This window comes from Neofelis nebulosa, chromosome 2, assembly GCF_028018385.1.
Source record: "Neofelis nebulosa isolate mNeoNeb1 chromosome 2, mNeoNeb1.pri, whole genome shotgun sequence".
Classification (NCBI taxonomy): domain Eukaryota; kingdom Metazoa; phylum Chordata; class Mammalia; order Carnivora; family Felidae; genus Neofelis; species Neofelis nebulosa.
The window spans coordinates 197,982,322-198,000,159 of record NC_080783.1 but is presented as its reverse complement, the minus strand read 5'-3'; the positions used below and the strand labels follow the sequence as shown (position 1 = coordinate 198,000,159).

Genomic DNA, 17,838 nt, shown 5'->3' with positions numbered 1-17,838 from the left:
TGGGCCTAAAAATACTGTTTTTGCCAGAAGGGCATTTTGAAAGCTGGAATAGCACCTGCAAAAACTGGGAAATCCTGGAAAGATTAAGAGTATACTGGAAGCAAAAAAGGCAGAGGGCATGGACAAATTGGCTGGAAACAAAAGTCAAACCATTTAGGCATTAAATTTCAGGCACGTGGGTTGTTGGCTGTTTTTCTCTTGTCTATAGGCAGCTGAAAAAAGAACTGATCTCACGTTTGGAGAAAGTTTGTGTTCTCCCCCCCCCCTTTAGCCCAGTGCAACTGGGATTTTGTCTGTAGAGGGTGGGCCAAAGAAAAGGCTCAGGAATCTGCTGTGGCCAAACTGCTTGCAGAGGCCCCTCAGATCCTTCCAAAGAAGGACTAGGGCTAGTAATGGAGAAGGGATGGAAATAATTTCACAAATTACCTTGACTCATCCTCAGGGAAAGCGTGCCGTGGTTATTTCTCCTGGGTACGAATCAGGGTACTGAACAGTAGTTAAAATGGGTACTGGTGCCAGACTTCCTGCTTTTGAATCCCTGCCTTAGCCACTCATTAACGATGTGACAAAGTTATCTTTTACCTTACTGTCTTCAGATGCAAATGGGAAGAACAAATACTACTGTTCTTGATAAGTAGTTACGAGGATTAAGCTAGCAGACGGGAAAGCACACGGTAAGCTCTCAAAGAACGGCTATGATTATGAATATGAAGAGTTTTCATTTGAATACAGAAAATGAGGCCCTGGGAGAGACTGTCTGGTCACACAGCAAATTAGTGATGAAGTTAGGACTGGAACGCATGTCTCCAGATTCCCAGCCCAAAATTCCTTCTATCCCTTGTCCTCGGAGTTCCTCCTCGTCATAGATGTTCACAAAAGGGGGGTAAGGCTTGTCGGGGCGTGCAGGAGAGAACAGCCAGTAGCAGGGCTTTGGACTTCTGCATGACAGAAACGGGCTGGACTCGTGTATCCGTGTAGAATGACTAGCTCCTTTCAGACCTCCTGGGTATCCGGCTCCTACGACTAAAGTTCTTTCCATTGCATCTTGGGAGATGGGGGCGTCAGCCCCGGCGCCTGGCGGGACTTGTAGTCCTTTCCCTCCCCCGCCTTCCCAACTCCCCCACCTCAGAGGCCGCCGTCGCTTCATCTTTCCCAGCAAGCCCCGCGAGAGTGCCGGCAATCGATTGGCTGTAGCGGGAGAAGGCGGCTCGGCCGGCAGCGGTTGCCCAGGGTTTCCGGTGCGAGGCCGGAGCGGGCGAAGCTGTCGGAACGTCGGCAGTGAGGTTCGTGTAGCGGTCTGGGGGAACGAGGCGACCAGAGGGTCTGTGGGCCTGAACGCTCTCGGCCAGTGGTGGGACTCACGCCGATTCCGCGCGAGGACTCCGGCCAGGCGGGGTACGGGGGGCGGGGGGGGGGGGAGGGGGCAGGGCTGAGGCCTTTGCGCATGCGCTGGCGGGCGGTGCGCGCGGCTGGAGGGCGCGCGGGGCGTGGGTGGCTGCGCGCGCGGGGGGGCCCACGTGGGGCCTGGGGGCCGGGGGAGGGATGGGAATCGAGCGTCCCGCCACGTCAGTCTCCGGCCCTGAGCCTATCCCGCGCTGGGCCTGCAGTGAGGGGGTCGTGTAGTGCCGAGAAGCGGCTTCGATCGAGAAAGGAGGCCTCGCCTGCCCCGCTTCTGGAGCGGCGTCCTGCAAACCTGCCTGGGCGCGTCGAGCTTCCTTCACTGGCCAGAGGCAGAACCGTTGGCTCCCTCCCGTGAAGGCCGGCCGGCGTGTTCTAAGAAGCTCTGAGCACCCGGTACCGGGATCTCGGGTCTAGGCTGTGAAGACTATTGAAGTCTGGAGAATAGAGAGTGTGTTTGTTTCTATAGGATCCGCGCCCAGCCTAGCACCGCAGACCACAATGAAGAACCAAGACAAAAAGAATGGGGCTGCCAAGCAGTCGGGCAACACTTCCAATGCAAAAAGCAACCCGGGGCAAGCGGAAGCAGGACCAGAGGGAGCCCAGGGGCGGCCCAGCCAGTCGGCTCCTGCGACAGAAGCCGAAGGTTCTTCCAGCCAGGCTCCGGGGAAGACTGAGGGTGTGTGCCAGCTCTGCTTTCCAGCGGGCAGGGGGAGGAGTTTGTGGTGCGCCAGGGTAGCTTCTGGAGTCAGAGGCCTTGGCCGCTGTCTGTGCCACCCGCCCCCCCCCTCCCACCCCCAGATCGCACAGCTTCCCGGAGTGGGGAGGGTGGGGGGTGATAGCGCCTCCCACTGTATGCACTGGAACAGAACTCTTGAGAGAAGGCTCTGGCAGGATTAAATCAGGGGGCAGCCAAAGAAGACACCCAACTAGCCAACCCGGGTTAGAAACCCCTCATTCACCAGTGGGTAACCGCTCTTCATATTGGAGCCATTCCTGGAACTTTTTTAATAGCAAGAAATAATTCTTGCGGTGAGGAGAAGGGTATGTACTAGACGTTTAGCTCCAGCTGTGTGCCAGCCCTATGTGCTGGATGCTTTATTTCCTTGATTTGTTTGACGCTCACAAAACACATGGTTGGGCAATAGTTGGACATAGTTGTATCATTTTATAGGTAAGTAAACTGATGCTTAAAGAAGGTGGGCAACATTTAACCCAAACCAGTAAGTTTGGGCCTGGAAATTCCAACTGCTGGTGTAACCATCTTGTTTTTCATTTTGCCCCTTGTCCTGCCCTGCTGTAGGAGCACAAGCCAAAACTGCTCAGTCCGGGGCCCTCCGAGATGTCTCTGAGGAGCTGAGCCGCCAGCTGGAAGACATCCTGAGTACATATTGTGTAGACAACAATCAGGGGGGCCCAGGTGAGGATGGGGCACAAGGTGAGCCTGCTGAACCCGAAGATGCAGACAAGTCCCGGACCTATGCCTCGAGGAATGGGGAGCCTGAGCCAGAGACCCCAGTAGTCAATGGTGAGAAGGAGACCTCTAAAGGGGAGCCGGGCACAGATGAGATCCGAGCAAGTGACGAGGTCGGAGACCGAGATCACCGAAGGCCACAGGAGAAGAAGAAAGCCAAGGGTCTGGGTGAGCAGAGGGCAGCTTCTTGTGAGGCTGGTAAGGTGGGGAGTTTGGACCCAACATTCCCTGGGCTAACCTGCTCTGCCAGGATTCAGAGGAAACTACTTCCCAGAGCAGCAAGTTACATTAGTTTGATCTAAGCTGGGGCTGTAGGCCGTAGTACAGAGAGGTGTGTGAGTTGTTCGTTGCATAGGGACTTCTGGCCTTGGAAGGAAGTAAGAACCAAAATCTAGCTTGCTTTCTCCGTCTTTGAGAAAATGGAGAGTAGGAGGCCTGAGTGGGCTCCTATGTCAGCCAGCACTGTCTCTAACCTGCACTGTGAACTTGGGCAAGACCTTTCTCCTTCTGGTCCTTAGTTTTCACTTGTCTACAATAAGATTTAGACTAGGCCAGGGTTGAAAACTCAAATAAGCCAAGTTAGACAGAGGGCTCCATGAAGACCAAGACATCGCCTACTTCATCCAAAGAGGTGATTGCCACTTGGTCCCAGCTTGTTGATAGCATGTAACATTACAAGCTAAGTATAGCCATGAAATTTCTCTGGAGTTTTAGCAGTTAACAACTAATATGCTAGGAGGCAAACAAAACCCGTCTTTGGGTTGGATTTGGCCTGTGTACATGTGCTTTGCGGCCTCCGCACCAATCTTTTGGAGCCTTCCAAGGTTGACACTCCAGGAGCCTGATGCTGTGCTATATACGGCGGCCTTCCAGGGAGACAGAAGGCAGACTCGACTCAGGCACAGTGAGGGGAAGTCATTGGAGGGTTGGGCGGCTAATGTGTGTTAAAGAATCAAAGTTAGGTGATATTATATCCGTGTCTTAGTCCCTGCTTCCCCACCTCCTGCCTGTCATCCTGATTGAAAGAAGGTTTTTTGTTTGTTTTTGTTGTTACTTACTCTTAGAGTCAAATATTGGAAGGTATATGTGTTTTAAAGTTCACTGTCTGGAAGGGGTGGGGGAGGGAAAAAATAAAGTTCGCTATTTGACTGCCTCTGTTGAAGAGAGTTTTGTAGTTCTCAAGGAGACCTCTTCCTTTTTGCATCCTTCTTTCATAAGGGCCTTCCTTGCATTGAAACAGTAGCACGTAATTTGCAGATGGGACATTTTTTTTTCTCCTGTTGGTAGAGCAGGCAGCTTTTGTGGTCCCACCCCTGGTGTTCACCAGGGAGTCTTCACATATATTCAGTCATTCATTTATTAAGCATTTGTTGAGTATGTCCTCTGAGGTGGGCACTGGGGACGGTACTGGGCAGTACTGGGACCACAGCAATAGGCAGAATTGGGTTGGCAGCAAACCTCATAAAGCACACACGGTCTAACGGGTCGGCAGCCAGTTCAACAAACAGCGTAAAGTATGAGGAGAGAGGGCTGCGGAAGAGTGTGGGCCCAGGCCTGGGGAGACCCCCAGAGAAGGGGGTACATTTTTTTGCTCCCTGTCCTTTGCAGGGAAGGAGATCACGTTGCTGATGCAGACACTGAACACGCTGAGCACCCCAGAGGAGAAGCTGGCAGCTCTGTGCAAGAAGTATGCTGAACTGGTCAGTTCTCCCCCTTCTTGCACCCGCCCTGCCTTGGAAAGTCAGCAGGCCACCTGGCATGGGGTGGAGGGTGCAGGGGCAGGTGGGTGGCTTAATTGCTCTTCAACCTCTCTGAGTATTTTCCCCATCTGTTAAGTGGGGAGTCAAGTCCCAGCCGGCCTCTTCCAGGCTGACTGTAAGAGGAGAAGCTTCACATTCCAGTGGTCGAGCCCTAGCTTCCTGGCCACCGTGCCAGACACCGTGTCAGCTCACCCCTGTGTGCTTCAGCGTACATCTCCCCAAAATATGGAAACGCACAGTGCCATCGTCATCACACTTGACAAGACTAGCATTAATCATGTGATGTTCTTTAGTACACAAATTGCCCCAGTTGTTTAAAATATCAGTTTGGTGACAGTCGGGCCAGAGGAGGTCTATTTAATACATTGGGTCCTTAACTTTTTTTTCCTTTTACTCCAAAACAGTCTTCATCTTACTGCCCACTGTTTTCCCCATGACATTGATTTATTGCAGGTCACTTATTCTGTAGGGTATCTCACTTTCTCACTTGGTGGTAGCATTTAACTTGTCCCTTTACCTCCTGTAGATAAAATGGAAATCAGCTGTAGAAGCTTGATCCGATCTGAGTTCAGCTCTTTTGATCAGAACTCTTCATAAATGGTCCTCTGTGGGGCGCCTGGGTGGCGCAGTCGGTTAAGCGTCCGACTTCAGCCAGGTCACGATCTCGCGGTCCGTGAGTTCGAGCCCCGCATCGGGCTCTGGGCTGATGGCTCGGAGCCTGGAGCCTGTTTCCGATTCTGTGTCTCCCTCTCTCTCTGCCCCTCCCCCGTTCATGCTCTGTCTCTCTCTGTCCCAAAAATAAATTAAAAACGTTGAAAAAAAAAATTAAAAAAAAAATAATAATAAATGGTCCTCTGTAGAGAAACAGAGTGTGCTGCTCCCACTTTCAGTGATGGAAGATTGTCCACTGGGTTCAGGTGGGGCCAGCCAGGTTCCTCCCTTGACAGGTTTCCATCAGAATTTGAGTGAACGGATTCATCCACTGAGGGTCATTGCCTAACTACTTATTTTTAAATTCTTTCATTCCATTTACATTTATTAACTGGAATTCTATAGAGAAGTGGTCTCATTTGTAAAATGGGGAAAATTGCATCTGCCTACTGGGGTTATTATAACCACTAAATAAAGGACAAGGTATGAAAAAGATAGCACCCCTTCAGAATGAGCCATCTAGGGAACGATTGATGAAGCCAGAGAGGAGGAGCTGAGTCACTAGGGTGATGTTCTCAAGTAGACGAGGAGGTAAGGGCCAGAGCATGAGGAGAGGGTCGGCTGTGGTGGGAAGCACGGCTGGGGCCCGGTGACTGGAGGAGAGAGCAGGTGGAGGTGGATGGGCAGGGGTGTAGCTTGTGCCACCCCCTCTGGTTGCTTCTGTTCCCAGGGAGATGGGCTCTCCCTGCTGGGGCTGAGGAGAGGTGAAAAGGAGGAGGAGATAGTTGTCTGGGGGCACCTGGGTGGCTCAGTCTGTTAAGCGTCTGACTTTGGCTCAGGTCACGATCTCACAGTGGGTGGGTTCAGGCCCCACATCTATGCTGACAGCTCGGAGCCTAGAGCCTGCTTCGGATTCTGTGTCTCCCTCTCTCTCTGCTCCCCCTCTGCTTGTGCTCTCTCTGTCTCTCAAAAATAAATATTAAAAAAAGAAAAGAAGTAGTTGTCTGGAAGAGGAGTGTGAGTGACAGGAGGGATGTAGTTGGGCTGCAAGGCAGACGAGGGTCTTCCCCAGAGGGGTGGTCACAAATTTAAAGTGCAATTCTTCAGGCAGGGCTGGTTCAGTGCCAGTGCAGAGGACTCAGAAGGTTGATATATCAGGGTTGGGGTTTATCAGGAAAAGGGGGCAAGAGAGTTGAGGATGTAAGAAATCTAAGCCAGGTGAGAAGGTCGGTGGTCATTTAAAGGGGGGTTTGGGGCCCCTGGGTGGCTCAGTCGGTTAAGCATTGATTTTGGCTCAGGTCATGATCCCAGGGTTGTTGGATTGAGCCCTGTGTCAGTCTGAGTGTGGAGCCTGATTAGAATTCTCTCCCTCCCTCCCTCTCTCTCTGCCTCTCTCGTGCTCACACATGCATGCACACACACTCTTTCTCTCTCTCAAAATACACTTCTATTATTATACATGTTTTATATGTAAAATAAAGAAGGGTTCAAGGAAAGTGAAAGGATGGTTGGGTCATTGAGTTGGAGGTCCAGTATGGTAGAATTTCTGGGTCCACAGATATTGGAATGAGCTAGAATGATAGGTTATAGTTGGTCCTGCCCTGGGATGAGATAAGGGAGGTGCATGTGCTTCTGGGTAATGACAAAGTCTAGACCTGACTGTCCAGGACAGTAAGCACTGGCCAATTGAAGTACGCCTCGTCTGAGTTTGGATGTGTTGTAAGCGTTGTAAGATACACATCAGATTTGAAACACCTGAGGAAAGGGGAAGAATTAAATATCTCCAGTGTTTTGCATTGATCACAGGTTGAAATTAAAATATTCAGGTATTAGATTAAGTAAATATTTTACTAATGTTAATTTCATCTACTTTTTACCTTTTTAATTTTTTTTTTTTTTTAACATTTATTCATTTTTGGGAGAGAGAGAGAGAGACACGGTGTGAGCAGGAGAGGGGCAGAGAGAGAGGGGGACACAGACCGAAACAGGCGCCAGGCTCCGAGCTGTCAGCAAAGAGCCCAACACGGGGCTCAAACTCATGAACCATGAGATCATGGCCTGAACCAAAGTCGGACACTTAACCGATTGAGCCACCCAGGCGTCCCTACTTTTTACCTTTTTATTGTAGCCACTAGAAAAACTATAATTACATAACTGAGTCACACTGTAGCTGCGTTGAATAGGCTCATGGGAGGGAAGCTGATCTGAGGAGAGGACAGGGTCTGAGGACGAAGTTAAGGTCTGTCCATAATATAAGACCAAAATGATAACAGCAATCGTGGTGAGAGAAGTGGTGCTAAGTCTCGGGGTAGCAAGAGGGAGTGATGGGTCTAGTGAGTACAAGGAGGGGGTGGCAGGAGATCTCGTCTGAGGGCATGAGTGTCCCAAGAGTTGAGGGAGTGTAATGGCCTGAGAGTCTTGAGAGCTGTTTCTTGAGTCAGAGCGGTCACAGAAGCTGGGATCTGCACCCCTGCTTGTCCTGGGCACTTGTCTCTGTGTCCTCGAGATGGGGCCTCTGGGTTTATCGAAGTGTGTAAAGCTCCCGCACCACGTCCAGCTGGAGCGGTTACAGCCAGGGTCGGGAGATGGGGTTGGGGAGGGGCCCTTGGGAAGAGTCCCACGGGGCACTTACTTGCCCTCCCTGCCCCCAGCTGGAGGAGCATCGGAACTCCCAGAAGCAGATGAAGCTGCTACAGAAGAAGCAGAGCCAGCTGGTGCAGGAGAAGGACCACCTGCGTGGGGAGCACAGCAAGGCCGTGCTGGCCCGCAGCAAGCTGGAGAGCCTGTGCCGCGAGCTGCAGCGCCACAACCGCTCCCTCAAGGTGGGCACCCCCCCGCCCCCAGCTCCTCTCGGATGGCCTTTGCCCTCAGCAAGTAGCGCGGGCTTGGAGCAGAGAACTAGATGTGCCCAGCGGCGCCCTGACCTTAGAGCATCTGGTCACCACTTGACCTGGACTAGTATCCCGTAAGGTGAGGGCCGAGGTGCTGGGGGAGCCCAGGACGCAGGGCTTCAGCACCGCTCCGTTCCCTAGCAGTTCGCAGGGAGGCCGGGGCCCTGCACTGCCGGGTGGCTCCTCTTGCCGATTCCAGCAGTCCCGGATGCTGGCTCTTTTCTCCCGGTTCTGCCTCTCCTAGGAGGAGGTTCATGTGGTCAGAGCCTAGTCACTGCTGTGACCTCTGGGGGCGGTTTTATGTGAATCCTTTGTCCCTCACAGATTTGGGTTGGCAAATATGTGGTAGTTTGCAACTTGTTTTGCTCATTTTTAGTTTGTCTTTGAAAACATTTCAACTTTAACATAAACTTGATGTGAGAGATTCAGAGGTGACAAAAGTATAACAAAGGTGACAGTTGCCCACCCTCCTCAACCCCAGTGTCCCGCAGAAACTGCTGGGAAGTAACTACTTACTTGTAAGTGTACGTACAGACTTTAGACTTTTCTGAACACGTATGTAGTCTTATATAGGATTTTCTAAATGAAATAGCTATACTTCTATTGTTTCATATTCTGTTTCGTTTTGTCACTTTGCATAATGAATGCCTGTTTCCTTATCAATTTAGGAGTAACTCATTTTTAACAGCACTGTTGTATGGATATACTGTATTTCATCAGTGCCTTAGTTAAGGAATCGCTGGGGTTTTTTCTAACTTTTCACTATTACATTAGTAGAGCAAAGTGAAAATTCTTGTTACATATATCCCTGGCTAATTATATAGAATTTATCCATAGGATAAGTCTCAGAAGTGAAATGTCTGGGTCAAAGAGCATGCACGTTGTAAACGTCAATGGTTTAGCCAGATGGCCTTCCTGCCAATATGTCTGCGTGCCTGATTCTGCAGTCTAGCCAACCCTGGGATTACTGCATTTGAGTTGGTTGGGGGTGGGGAGGGGAGAGATGAAAGCACAAAAATTAAGACTTCTTAACCTGAGGTGTGGAAGAAAGGGCTTCGGGAGATCTAGGCTGCTTTAGAATGGCAGTTACGTGTATGCCTGCGTTTTTCTAAGAAGAGAATCTCTCACTTGATGTCACCTGATAGACAGAGGGGTTCGTTAGGGGCCCTTTTTGCATGACTTCTTGGAACCTGGCTGCTCCTGACTTGGAGAGCAGGGGGGGTTGTTGGTACAGACCATTGCTGGCTGGGGAGCAGCGGGTGATGAAGCTGGGGCTGACTTCTCTGCCCAGGAAGAAGGTGTGCAGCGGGCCCGGGAAGAAGAGGAGAAACGCAAGGAGGTGACCTCACACTTCCAGGTGACACTCAATGACATTCAGCTGCAGATGGAGCAGCACAATGAGCGCAATTCCAAGCTCCGCCAGGAGAACATGGAGCTGGCCGAGAGGCTCAAGAAGCTGATCGAGCAGTATGAACTGCGGGAGGAGGTGAGGTGTCCCTCACAGCCATCACCCGTCTCCAAGCCACCTCTCCTTCACTGTCCAAAAAGTATATAAAATCCCCACGTTCCTTTTTGTCAGTTGCTTTGACCTCTGAAGTGGTACTTGAGTCCATCACCTTCTCTCCGTTCCTGCCCTCTCACCTGGTCCCGGCTCCCAGGGCTCCTCCAGCAGTTAGGACCGCCACTCCTCGAAATGTGCACGTCTTGGGGCGGGTCTTTGCCAACTGAGCTAAGCTGTTGTGTTGGTGGAGGTGTCATTTCTGTCCTTTCTTCCCATCTACGAGGGAGTCGGGCCACAAAAGGGAGGGTTGTTAGCCCAGCGGAGTGAACTCTTGGGGCTGGAGGTTTGAGGGTATTCATTTCTTGGCTTCCTGGGAGCCGATTTCATCCCTGTGCACACCCAGGACTGACTGGAGAGAAACAAGGTGAGGTTGGGAAGTAGGTCTTCCGGGGATCTGGGGCCCACGTGCTATGGTAGATGTGGGAGTCAGAGCGAGATGGGAGGGTGGGCAGGAGACCCTCGTCTCTGCAGATGGGATGTGCCTGCAGCCGCCAGGCCTCCCTGAGAAAGGGCGCCGCTGACAGGTGGCCCTCCCACCGTGCTTTCCTGCAGCACATCGACAAAGTCTTCAAACACAAGGACCTGCAGCAGCAGCTGGTGGACGCCAAGCTCCAGCAGGCCCAGGAGATGCTGAAGGAGGCCGAGGAGAGGCACCAGCGGGAGAAGGATTTTGTGAGGCTTGGGCCCTGGGGGTGGAGGGTCTGGGATGAGGTGGGTTGGGTTCCAGCTCGGCTCATAGTTAAGCTGGTAAGGGAGAGGCCGCCGCCTGGCCAGACCAGGACACTTTTCCCTCAGATAGCAGTCTGAGAGCAGGAAGCCTCGGCGGGCTCTGGGGCCTGTGGCTTAAAAAGGCCAAACAGCCCCTAGGGGTTTCTGACAGGATCCGGGGTCCTGTCTTGGAAACAGCTCCTCAAGGAGGCAGTGGAATCCCAGAGGATGTGTGAGCTGATGAAGCAGCAGGAGACCCACCTGAAGCAGCAGGTGAGACCGTGTGTGTCCTGACCCTGTGCATCTGAGGCCCCTCGCTGGGATCCATCCTGGGGGAGGGAAATAGGACCCTCGTTCTAGGACCACTTTGACTGCTGTGTGGCCTTGCTGAGCCTTTGTTCCCTCTGGACCCGCCAGGCACCTGTGGTGGTGACCAGGTGGCTAGGTGAGCTTGAAGGACCTCGTTCCTAGTTGGAAGCGTGTGCTACTTTTGAGGAGGCAGCGATGCGATGGTTGTTTTTAACTACATGAGTTGTACTTAATTTCCGAAGGAAAGTTTGAAAACAAACATAAAGGCAAAACGTAAGGCAGCATAAATCCTGCTTTCCAGGCTTGGCATCTTGGATTCTGTCCTTCCAAATACACAGTTTTTTGCTTTAAAGAAAAAGGGTTCCTCAATAGAATTGTCAGGTCAGAGGTCTGAGCGTGGGTCTGACCGTGTTGACCAGAAGTGCCCCCCGGAGAAGCCTAATCTTTGGACTTCTTTTTCACCCAGCTTGCCCTGTACACGGAGAAGTTTGAAGAGTTCCAGAATACTCTTTCCAAAAGCAGTGAGGTGTTCACCACATTCAAGCAGGAGATGGAAAAGGTAACAGTGTCCAGACTGCATAGGCTCCAGGGCACAAGTTGCTTCATTCAGAATTGAGCACTGGGCCTATCGTCAGGAAGCCCCAGCCCCTGGGGTGCTTTGTGTGGGGAGCCGTTTACAGTAACAGTGTGATTGTCAGCAAAGGTGGGCTGTAAGGAGGCATCAGAACCTTTCCGCCCCCTCAAGCATCACTGATATGTGCATCCTTCAGGTTGTCCGAGGGGAAGGGGCAGCCTTGTCGTTTTCTGTTGTTGGTGGTGGCACTTAACTTGAGATGTCCTGGTGTGGCACCAAAGGCACCGACTCTGCCCTGTAATGCCTTGCTCCCTCAGGACTGTTCCCCACCTTGGAGACACAGATGCGTAGACAGTCTGGCCCCTGACCATTTCCTTCTGTCTGCCCCATAACCCAGATGACTAAGAAGATCAAGAAGCTGGAGAAAGAAACCACCATGTATCGGTCCCGGTGGGAGAGCAGCAACAAGGCCCTGCTTGAGATGGCCGAGGAGGTGGGCTGAGTGTGCTCTGCCGCTGGGGGGAGGCGGGTGCAGTTTTTGAGTGTTCGGCCCTTTCCTCTACTTTGACCAGGAAGTCCTGCAGTTGGCACGAGGTGAAGCTGGGACTCACGTGTCCATCTGTCCCAAGTCCAAAGGCACTGCCAGCTGTTTCCCTGTGGGAGATGGTGAGCCCAGTTAGCAGGTCTGCAGTAGAAGCAAAGAGAACAAATGGAAGAAAGAAACACAGGGACGGAAAAACTAAGGGCTACAATGATGGACACAGTTTATGTGCAGAGTAGTTCAGCTACTTTGATTTCGTGGATTGAGATGTAGGAGAAGGGAACTGACTGCTGGAGTAGCTACGTATGCCAGACCCTCCTGAATGATTTAGATAATGCCTGTTCCTCGAATCTTCTCAAGATCTGTGAGGTTGGTGTTAGTAGTCCATTTTAACAGATAAGGGAGTAGGCTCAAAAGCCAAGTCTTAACTTTGCCAAGGTCATCTGGTGGATAAATGGAGAAACACAGTCATGCCCCCTCTCTGCACCACACTGCCCCCTACCTACAGCCACGTCTTGGCATCACACCAGGGCTGTTTTCCTAGGAAGGGACCAGCTTTTGACTCTGGTCTGCTCCCAGCATCATTAAAGTGTGGATGTTTTCTACCAAGAGGTACTGTTGCATGGGGGTTTGATGGCATGGCACTAAAGGCTCCATTTCTCCCCCTAGAAAACACTCCGGGACAAGGAGCTGGAGGGCCTGCAGGTAAAAATCCAGAGGCTGGAGAAGCTGTGCCGGGCGCTGCAGACAGAACGCAATGACCTGAACAAAAGGGTACAGGACCTGAGTGCTGGTGGCCAGGGCTCCCTCACTGATGGTGGCCCTGAGCAAAGGCCAGAGGCTCCAGCTGCCTCCAAGGAGCACGGTGGTGAAGGGCCTGGGGCTCAGTCACCTAGCTCCCCAAGGGCCATAGAAGCTCCTTGCTGCCCTGGAGCACCAAGCACAGAAACACTCGGCCAAGCAGGGCGCCAGGAGCCCACCTCCACCACCGCCTAGGGAGCCTGGCATGGGGGGCATGCTGGGAAGGGAGCAAGCCGCCCAGCCAGACCTGGCCCATGCAAGGCTCCCGCCGCCAAGCAGTCCAGTGCTGAGGCCCAGGGTGCTCTGACCTGGCTGGCATCTGACACTTCGCAGTTTTGGATTTTGTGGGTCAGTTTTACATACATCCGGCATATGTGCAAGGCCTCCTACATTTCTATCTGTAAGTGTAAAGTGGGCTTGCACTGGAGGTGGGGGTGTGTACAGGTGAAGTCACTGGCTCTTCTAGGAGCTCGAGAGTCTTAAAAAAGAGCTGTCATCTGTAGCTGCTGTCACAGTGAGCTGGCAGGACAAGTGACTTGAGCATTCCCCTGCCTGATTTGAGGCTTAGACCCCTCCCTAGACCTGCCCTTCAGGGCTCGTGACAAGTGACACACTCAGGCCTTGACCGTGTTTCCCTTGTTAGCAGGGCTTGGGCAGTCCTGGCTCTCCTAGCTCCCCTGGAAGTTCCTTTGCTTCTCAACCTGGAGAAGGGGTCCCCGGGCAGAGCCCTGGCAGGGCCCGCACAGCCAGGGATCCAGCTGCTGTCCTGCCTCGGACGGGGGACCAGGGGAAAGTTGCTGTGGGCTGGTACACTGTTAGGGAGCCCCCGGGCACCGCTTCCCCTGCCCTCAGGTGGTGCCAGGACCAGGCCAGTGATGCTTCTCAGTAGCCTTATCATTCACAGGTGCCTCTCTAGCCTGCACAAATGATTGACAGGAGATCACCCAAAGGATGCTTTCTGAAGGTTTTTGTTTTTTGTTTTTTTGTTTTGCACATGACAGTGTGTGTGTTGATCTGAGGGAGGAGGAGGGGTCCTGGAGCAGTTGGGTCTCCAGTGCCACCACCCTCACCATCCGACCTGGTACCTTTGCCACGTTGGTGCTGAGGTTTCCTGTTTGGTGAAACCAGATTGTTTGTGGTAGGAGAAAAGAAAGGGCATCTAATGGTTTTGCCACAAGCTTGCCTTTGTGTTTCAATCCTGGGAGGCCACCGCTGATTCCCATCACTACTGTCTCCATGTGGAAGTTGCTGGGCCCCGTGCCCAACTGTCCCTTTGGCTTTTATGATTCTGTTTCTGCTTCTGACCCCATCCCTAATGTGCAATCCTTGAGATTTGCCCTGGTTCCATTGCCCAAGGAATAAGAGCTGAAGTATGTCCTCCTTGACATTCCACCTCCCAGCTCTTGTCTGACAGCTAAGGGATAGAGTGAGACTTGACAGCTGAGCCTCAGAAATCCACAGGTGGCTGCAAATATTTGTGTCTGGTCCCTGCCCCCCAAACTTGCTACTCTAGACTGAAAGTTCTGCTGGTTGCACACTTGCCAGGGCACTAGCCAGTCTGTGCAGAGCAATTTTCTGGAACAACAGAACGAGTCTCAGACCCAGAGGCTGGGCTCTGCTGGGCTTGAGGTTCTAGATCCCACCTCTAGCCAGGCCTTGGCTTCAGTGCAGCTGAGGGAGGCACAGGGTCATAGAGCTTTTTTTGCTGGATTTCCTTAAAGCTGGTTCATTATCCTTCAGGTCCCTTCATCTTGCACGACCAGCTCACTCTCCACACCTTTTACTTCAGTCCATCACATAAATAGGTTCATGAAGAGTGTTAAGTACTCCTGAATCATGTTACGACCTCGAACAGAGATGGCAAATGAATGGCACACCATTGTCCCTCTGCCCCCCATGGCAGATACCACTAATTGGCCTAGAGTGTTTTCCACTAACCTCTGGAATATCCTCATTAACCAAGATTCCCCCAGCAGCCAGTAGAAGTGTTGAGACTTACTTGCCATCCCTGGCTGAGCTTCTTCCCTCCTGTGGAGAAATGTTCCTGAGATCTTTCCCTCTGAAATTCCTGTGTCTGGAATGGTCCCTGGATATGCCTTTTCCTGCCCCAATAAGGCCTTCTTCCAACAATGCCTGTGTCAGGCTGAGACACACAAGAACTGCCAACCCCATACAGGGTTTGCTGGGTTCTGGAAGCACAGGGAAGAGGCAGAAGCTTCTGCCTGCCTGCTTTAAATAGCAGGAGGCCTGCAGTAGCCCATGTGATTGCCTCCCTTGCTTCAGCTACCTCGTAGAGCCTATGGGGCCGGGGGGGGGGGGGGGGGGCGGGGAGCTGTTGGAGCCCAGTGTGGTGGTGGGGAATCATGACTGTGCAGCACAGCAGCCCTCTGAGACCCAGTCTAACTACTGTGGGGCTATGGTGAGCTACGGTGTGGCCCCAGCTTGTCTTCCCAGGTCCAAAATCTAGGTCCTGGGCAAGTCAAACCTTTGCTCTCAGCTCCAGCCATGTCTAGGTATCCAGACCAAGCTATAGATGGGAATCCCATTTTCTCTCTTCCTCTCCGTTGACCACATCACACCAATCACTACAGCTGCTCTGTTTGTTCTGCTTTCCAAAGTCAACCCAGGTACCTGGGTGCTGCCCTCACCAGCCAGGAGCCTGGGCCAGATGCGGGGGAGGTGGCCTGTCTGAATGAAGGCCAGTGCCTTCCTCACCAGGGCAGGTCCCGTGCACGTGACCTCAGTTTTAGGACCAAGTGCTGTGTTGGATTCTTCAGTTGCTAGCTTTTCCTCCAGGGGACCAGAGCCGGTGAGGCTCACAGCCTTGAGCCCTTGTCCCTACTGACGGTAATTTGTGTTCAGGACCTTGTCCAGCTGAGAGCCTCACATACACCAGATTGTGAAGAGGTTTCGGCAGCACTTTGTTATAATTTGTTTTCCATGAGGCTTTCAGACCATGGGCTGAGCTCAGGCACTTTCTGTAGGAGAATGTTCTGTCTGTAAAGATGGTTATTTCCATTCCTCCGCCCCCATCACCGTGGCCCTGCTGAGGGCTGACCAAGAGGCCAGTCGAACTGCCCTCATGGCTTTGGGGAGGGTCAAGGCCTGCTGAGTGGATTATCCAGCTGTGGCTCCAGCCCTCCCACCTTTGCAGCACAGAGGTGGTCACCCCAGGGACAGCCAGGTATCTGCCTGGGGGAGGGGTGCTGCCTTCTGTCCCTGTAACTGCTTCCCATGTGGCTCAACCTGGCCGCCCAGATTTGTTTTAAAGCTGTGCTGACAGCCTCTTTGTCTCCTTTTGGTATTCACAACAGCCAGGGACTTGATTTTGATGTATTTTAAACCACATTAAATAAAGAGTCTGTTGCCTTACTTGTTTCTCTTTTGACCTTTGTGGTCATTGGTGCTTCTGGATCCATCTAGCCGGCACTGACTTGTCTGGCTCTACTGCAAAGCTTCTGGCTGTGCCCAGCTTTCGTGCATCTTCCAGAGCACCCCTCTGGCTGCCTTCCAGGAATTACCATGGGCTAATGCATTTGAGCTGCCCAAGCAAAGCCATTGCCAAAGTTGGCATGATGCTCATATCCATAGAAGGATTGGATATTTTTCATTCAAGTCAGAGGTTACCCCTGCCCACTAAGGGTCAGGCTAGTGATGAAGAAAGATACTACATTTTATTTATTTTTGAGTAATCTCTGCACCCAACGTCAGGCTTGAACTCACAACCCCTGGGTTAAGGGTCCCATACTCTTACCACTGAGCCAGCAAGCACCCTGGAGAAAGATACTTTCAGATACAGAAAAGTCAGTGGTGCTGTGGGAACATAAAGGAGGTCTCTGTCCCCTTCAGCAAGGAGATAGGGGTGGACACCTGGAAAGGAATTATGACCCAAAAGGCAGGTAGAAGTTTGACAACTTAGTAGCGAAGTAGTTTACCTAGAAATGCAGGTGCCCAGGATGGGTAGTGGGAGATCACCAGGAGCCTGTGTGCCAAGTTAAGTGATTTGGGCTAGATCCACAGGGCAGGAGGACCCACTAAAGGTATTTAGGACATTGGGAAGATCGACAAAGAAGGCATAAGGTAAGGAAACCAGAGAGTTAGGCATAGGCCAATTGAGGCCCAAAATCAGATGGCTGGATACTAATCCCTGCTGCTCAGGGCTGTCACAGGCCGCATCCTCTGGCATTGACCTACCTCTGAGTTCTTTTGACTTTGTACATTCCTTGAGAAGACCACATTCTGCATGCAGTCCTGAAGAATGGGCTGGTTTCTTAAACACTCCTGTTCACCCTGCCAAGCCTAGGCGCAAAAGTTTAGGCTCCTGTATGGGAGGCATCCTATTGGGGCTTCATCAGCACCCTATTCTCTCCGGAGCCTGGGTTTGGTCTGGCACAAGGGATGGTATGTGAATGCCCAACAAATAAATGGCAGAGACAACTAAAGGGCCCTTCCCTCCAGGCCTCCATGAGCAGTTGTGTCCACACTGGCTGTGACAGTCCTCTCAGAGCCTCTGCCTTTTCTAATCGGGGTCCAAATGGGTTGATACTTTTCTGTGCTGGTCACAATGGTTTCCGTCAAAGATCCTTTGGAAGAAGTCCGGGGAGGCTGCCGCAACTCTTAAAACTCACAAAGCATCTCTGAGAATAACCACCCATAGTGGTGTCTCAGGACCTGCCACCATTTTCCTGGAGGAGCCCTGGTTCTCCTCTAGCAGCTGGAGGACAGCAGCTTCCCAGTTGTCCTCTCTGCCTGTGCAGACCCCTCCTTCCAACCTCTGGTTATTTAAAAAGTCCTGGGTTAAAGTGTCCCCTTCTGGGACAGTCTAGGTGTTGGAAGAACCTGGAAAAGAGCCCCTGCATGGGTGCCTGTGGGAAGGATTAGGTGCAGGAAAGCTGTTCCTGCCCATTTGTAGGGGAAGGTGAACAATGGGGCTCTGCACATTGCCCTGGGGCAGTTATTTGAGACCGCAGGGCAGCCTGGCCAAGGATAAGCCTGTCTCCTGTTGCATCAGATGGTTCTCTGGGGACCTGAGCTGGGAGCCTCTGCCAGGTCTTTAAATAGCTGCCCCATTGATCTGGCCTCCCAGGCAGTGCGGCCAGCGCTGGGTCACCCTCCATGTGGCGCTCGGGTTTCCCTCCTGGGGGCTGGGGTCAAGTGCCAGGTAATCGCA

At 52.2% G+C, this 17,838-nt stretch overlaps 1 protein-coding gene across 2 annotated transcripts; it reads left to right on the top strand.

The window, feature by feature from the left end:
* Positions 1-1,143: 1,143 nt before the first annotated feature.
* TXLNA (taxilin alpha) lies at positions 1,144-16,040 on the top strand. 2 transcript variants are annotated; one of them, XM_058718243.1, is made up of 11 exons: positions 1,144-1,283; positions 1,868-2,077; positions 2,702-3,040; positions 4,481-4,572; positions 7,935-8,105; positions 9,466-9,660; positions 10,288-10,407; positions 10,642-10,716; positions 11,219-11,311; positions 11,724-11,819; positions 12,537-16,040. In XM_058718243.1, exons 2-11 carry the CDS (start codon positions 1,900-1,902, stop codon positions 12,861-12,863), a joined length of 1,686 nt encoding a protein of 561 aa, XP_058574226.1. In that variant the 5' UTR covers positions 1,144-1,283; positions 1,868-1,899; the 3' UTR covers positions 12,864-16,040. The 2 variants fall into 2 exon arrangements, with proteins under 2 accessions (XP_058574226.1, XP_058574227.1); XM_058718244.1 differs by having other exon boundaries at positions 1,247-1,395.
* Positions 16,041-17,838: the final 1,798 nt, after the last annotated feature.

Excerpts from the sequence above, each read along its gene's own strand:
- TXLNA (XM_058718243.1), top strand. The coding sequence starts at position 1,900 with ATGAAGAACCAAGACAAAAAGAATGGGGCTGCCAAGCAGTCGGGCAAC. Across the intron at positions 2,078-2,701 it reads GGCTCCGGGGAAGACTGAGG|GAGCACAAGCCAAAACTGCT; the intron begins GTGTGTGCCAGC and ends GCCCTGCTGTAG. Across the intron at positions 11,312-11,723 it reads TCAAGCAGGAGATGGAAAAG|ATGACTAAGAAGATCAAGAA; the intron begins GTAACAGTGTCC and ends CCCATAACCCAG.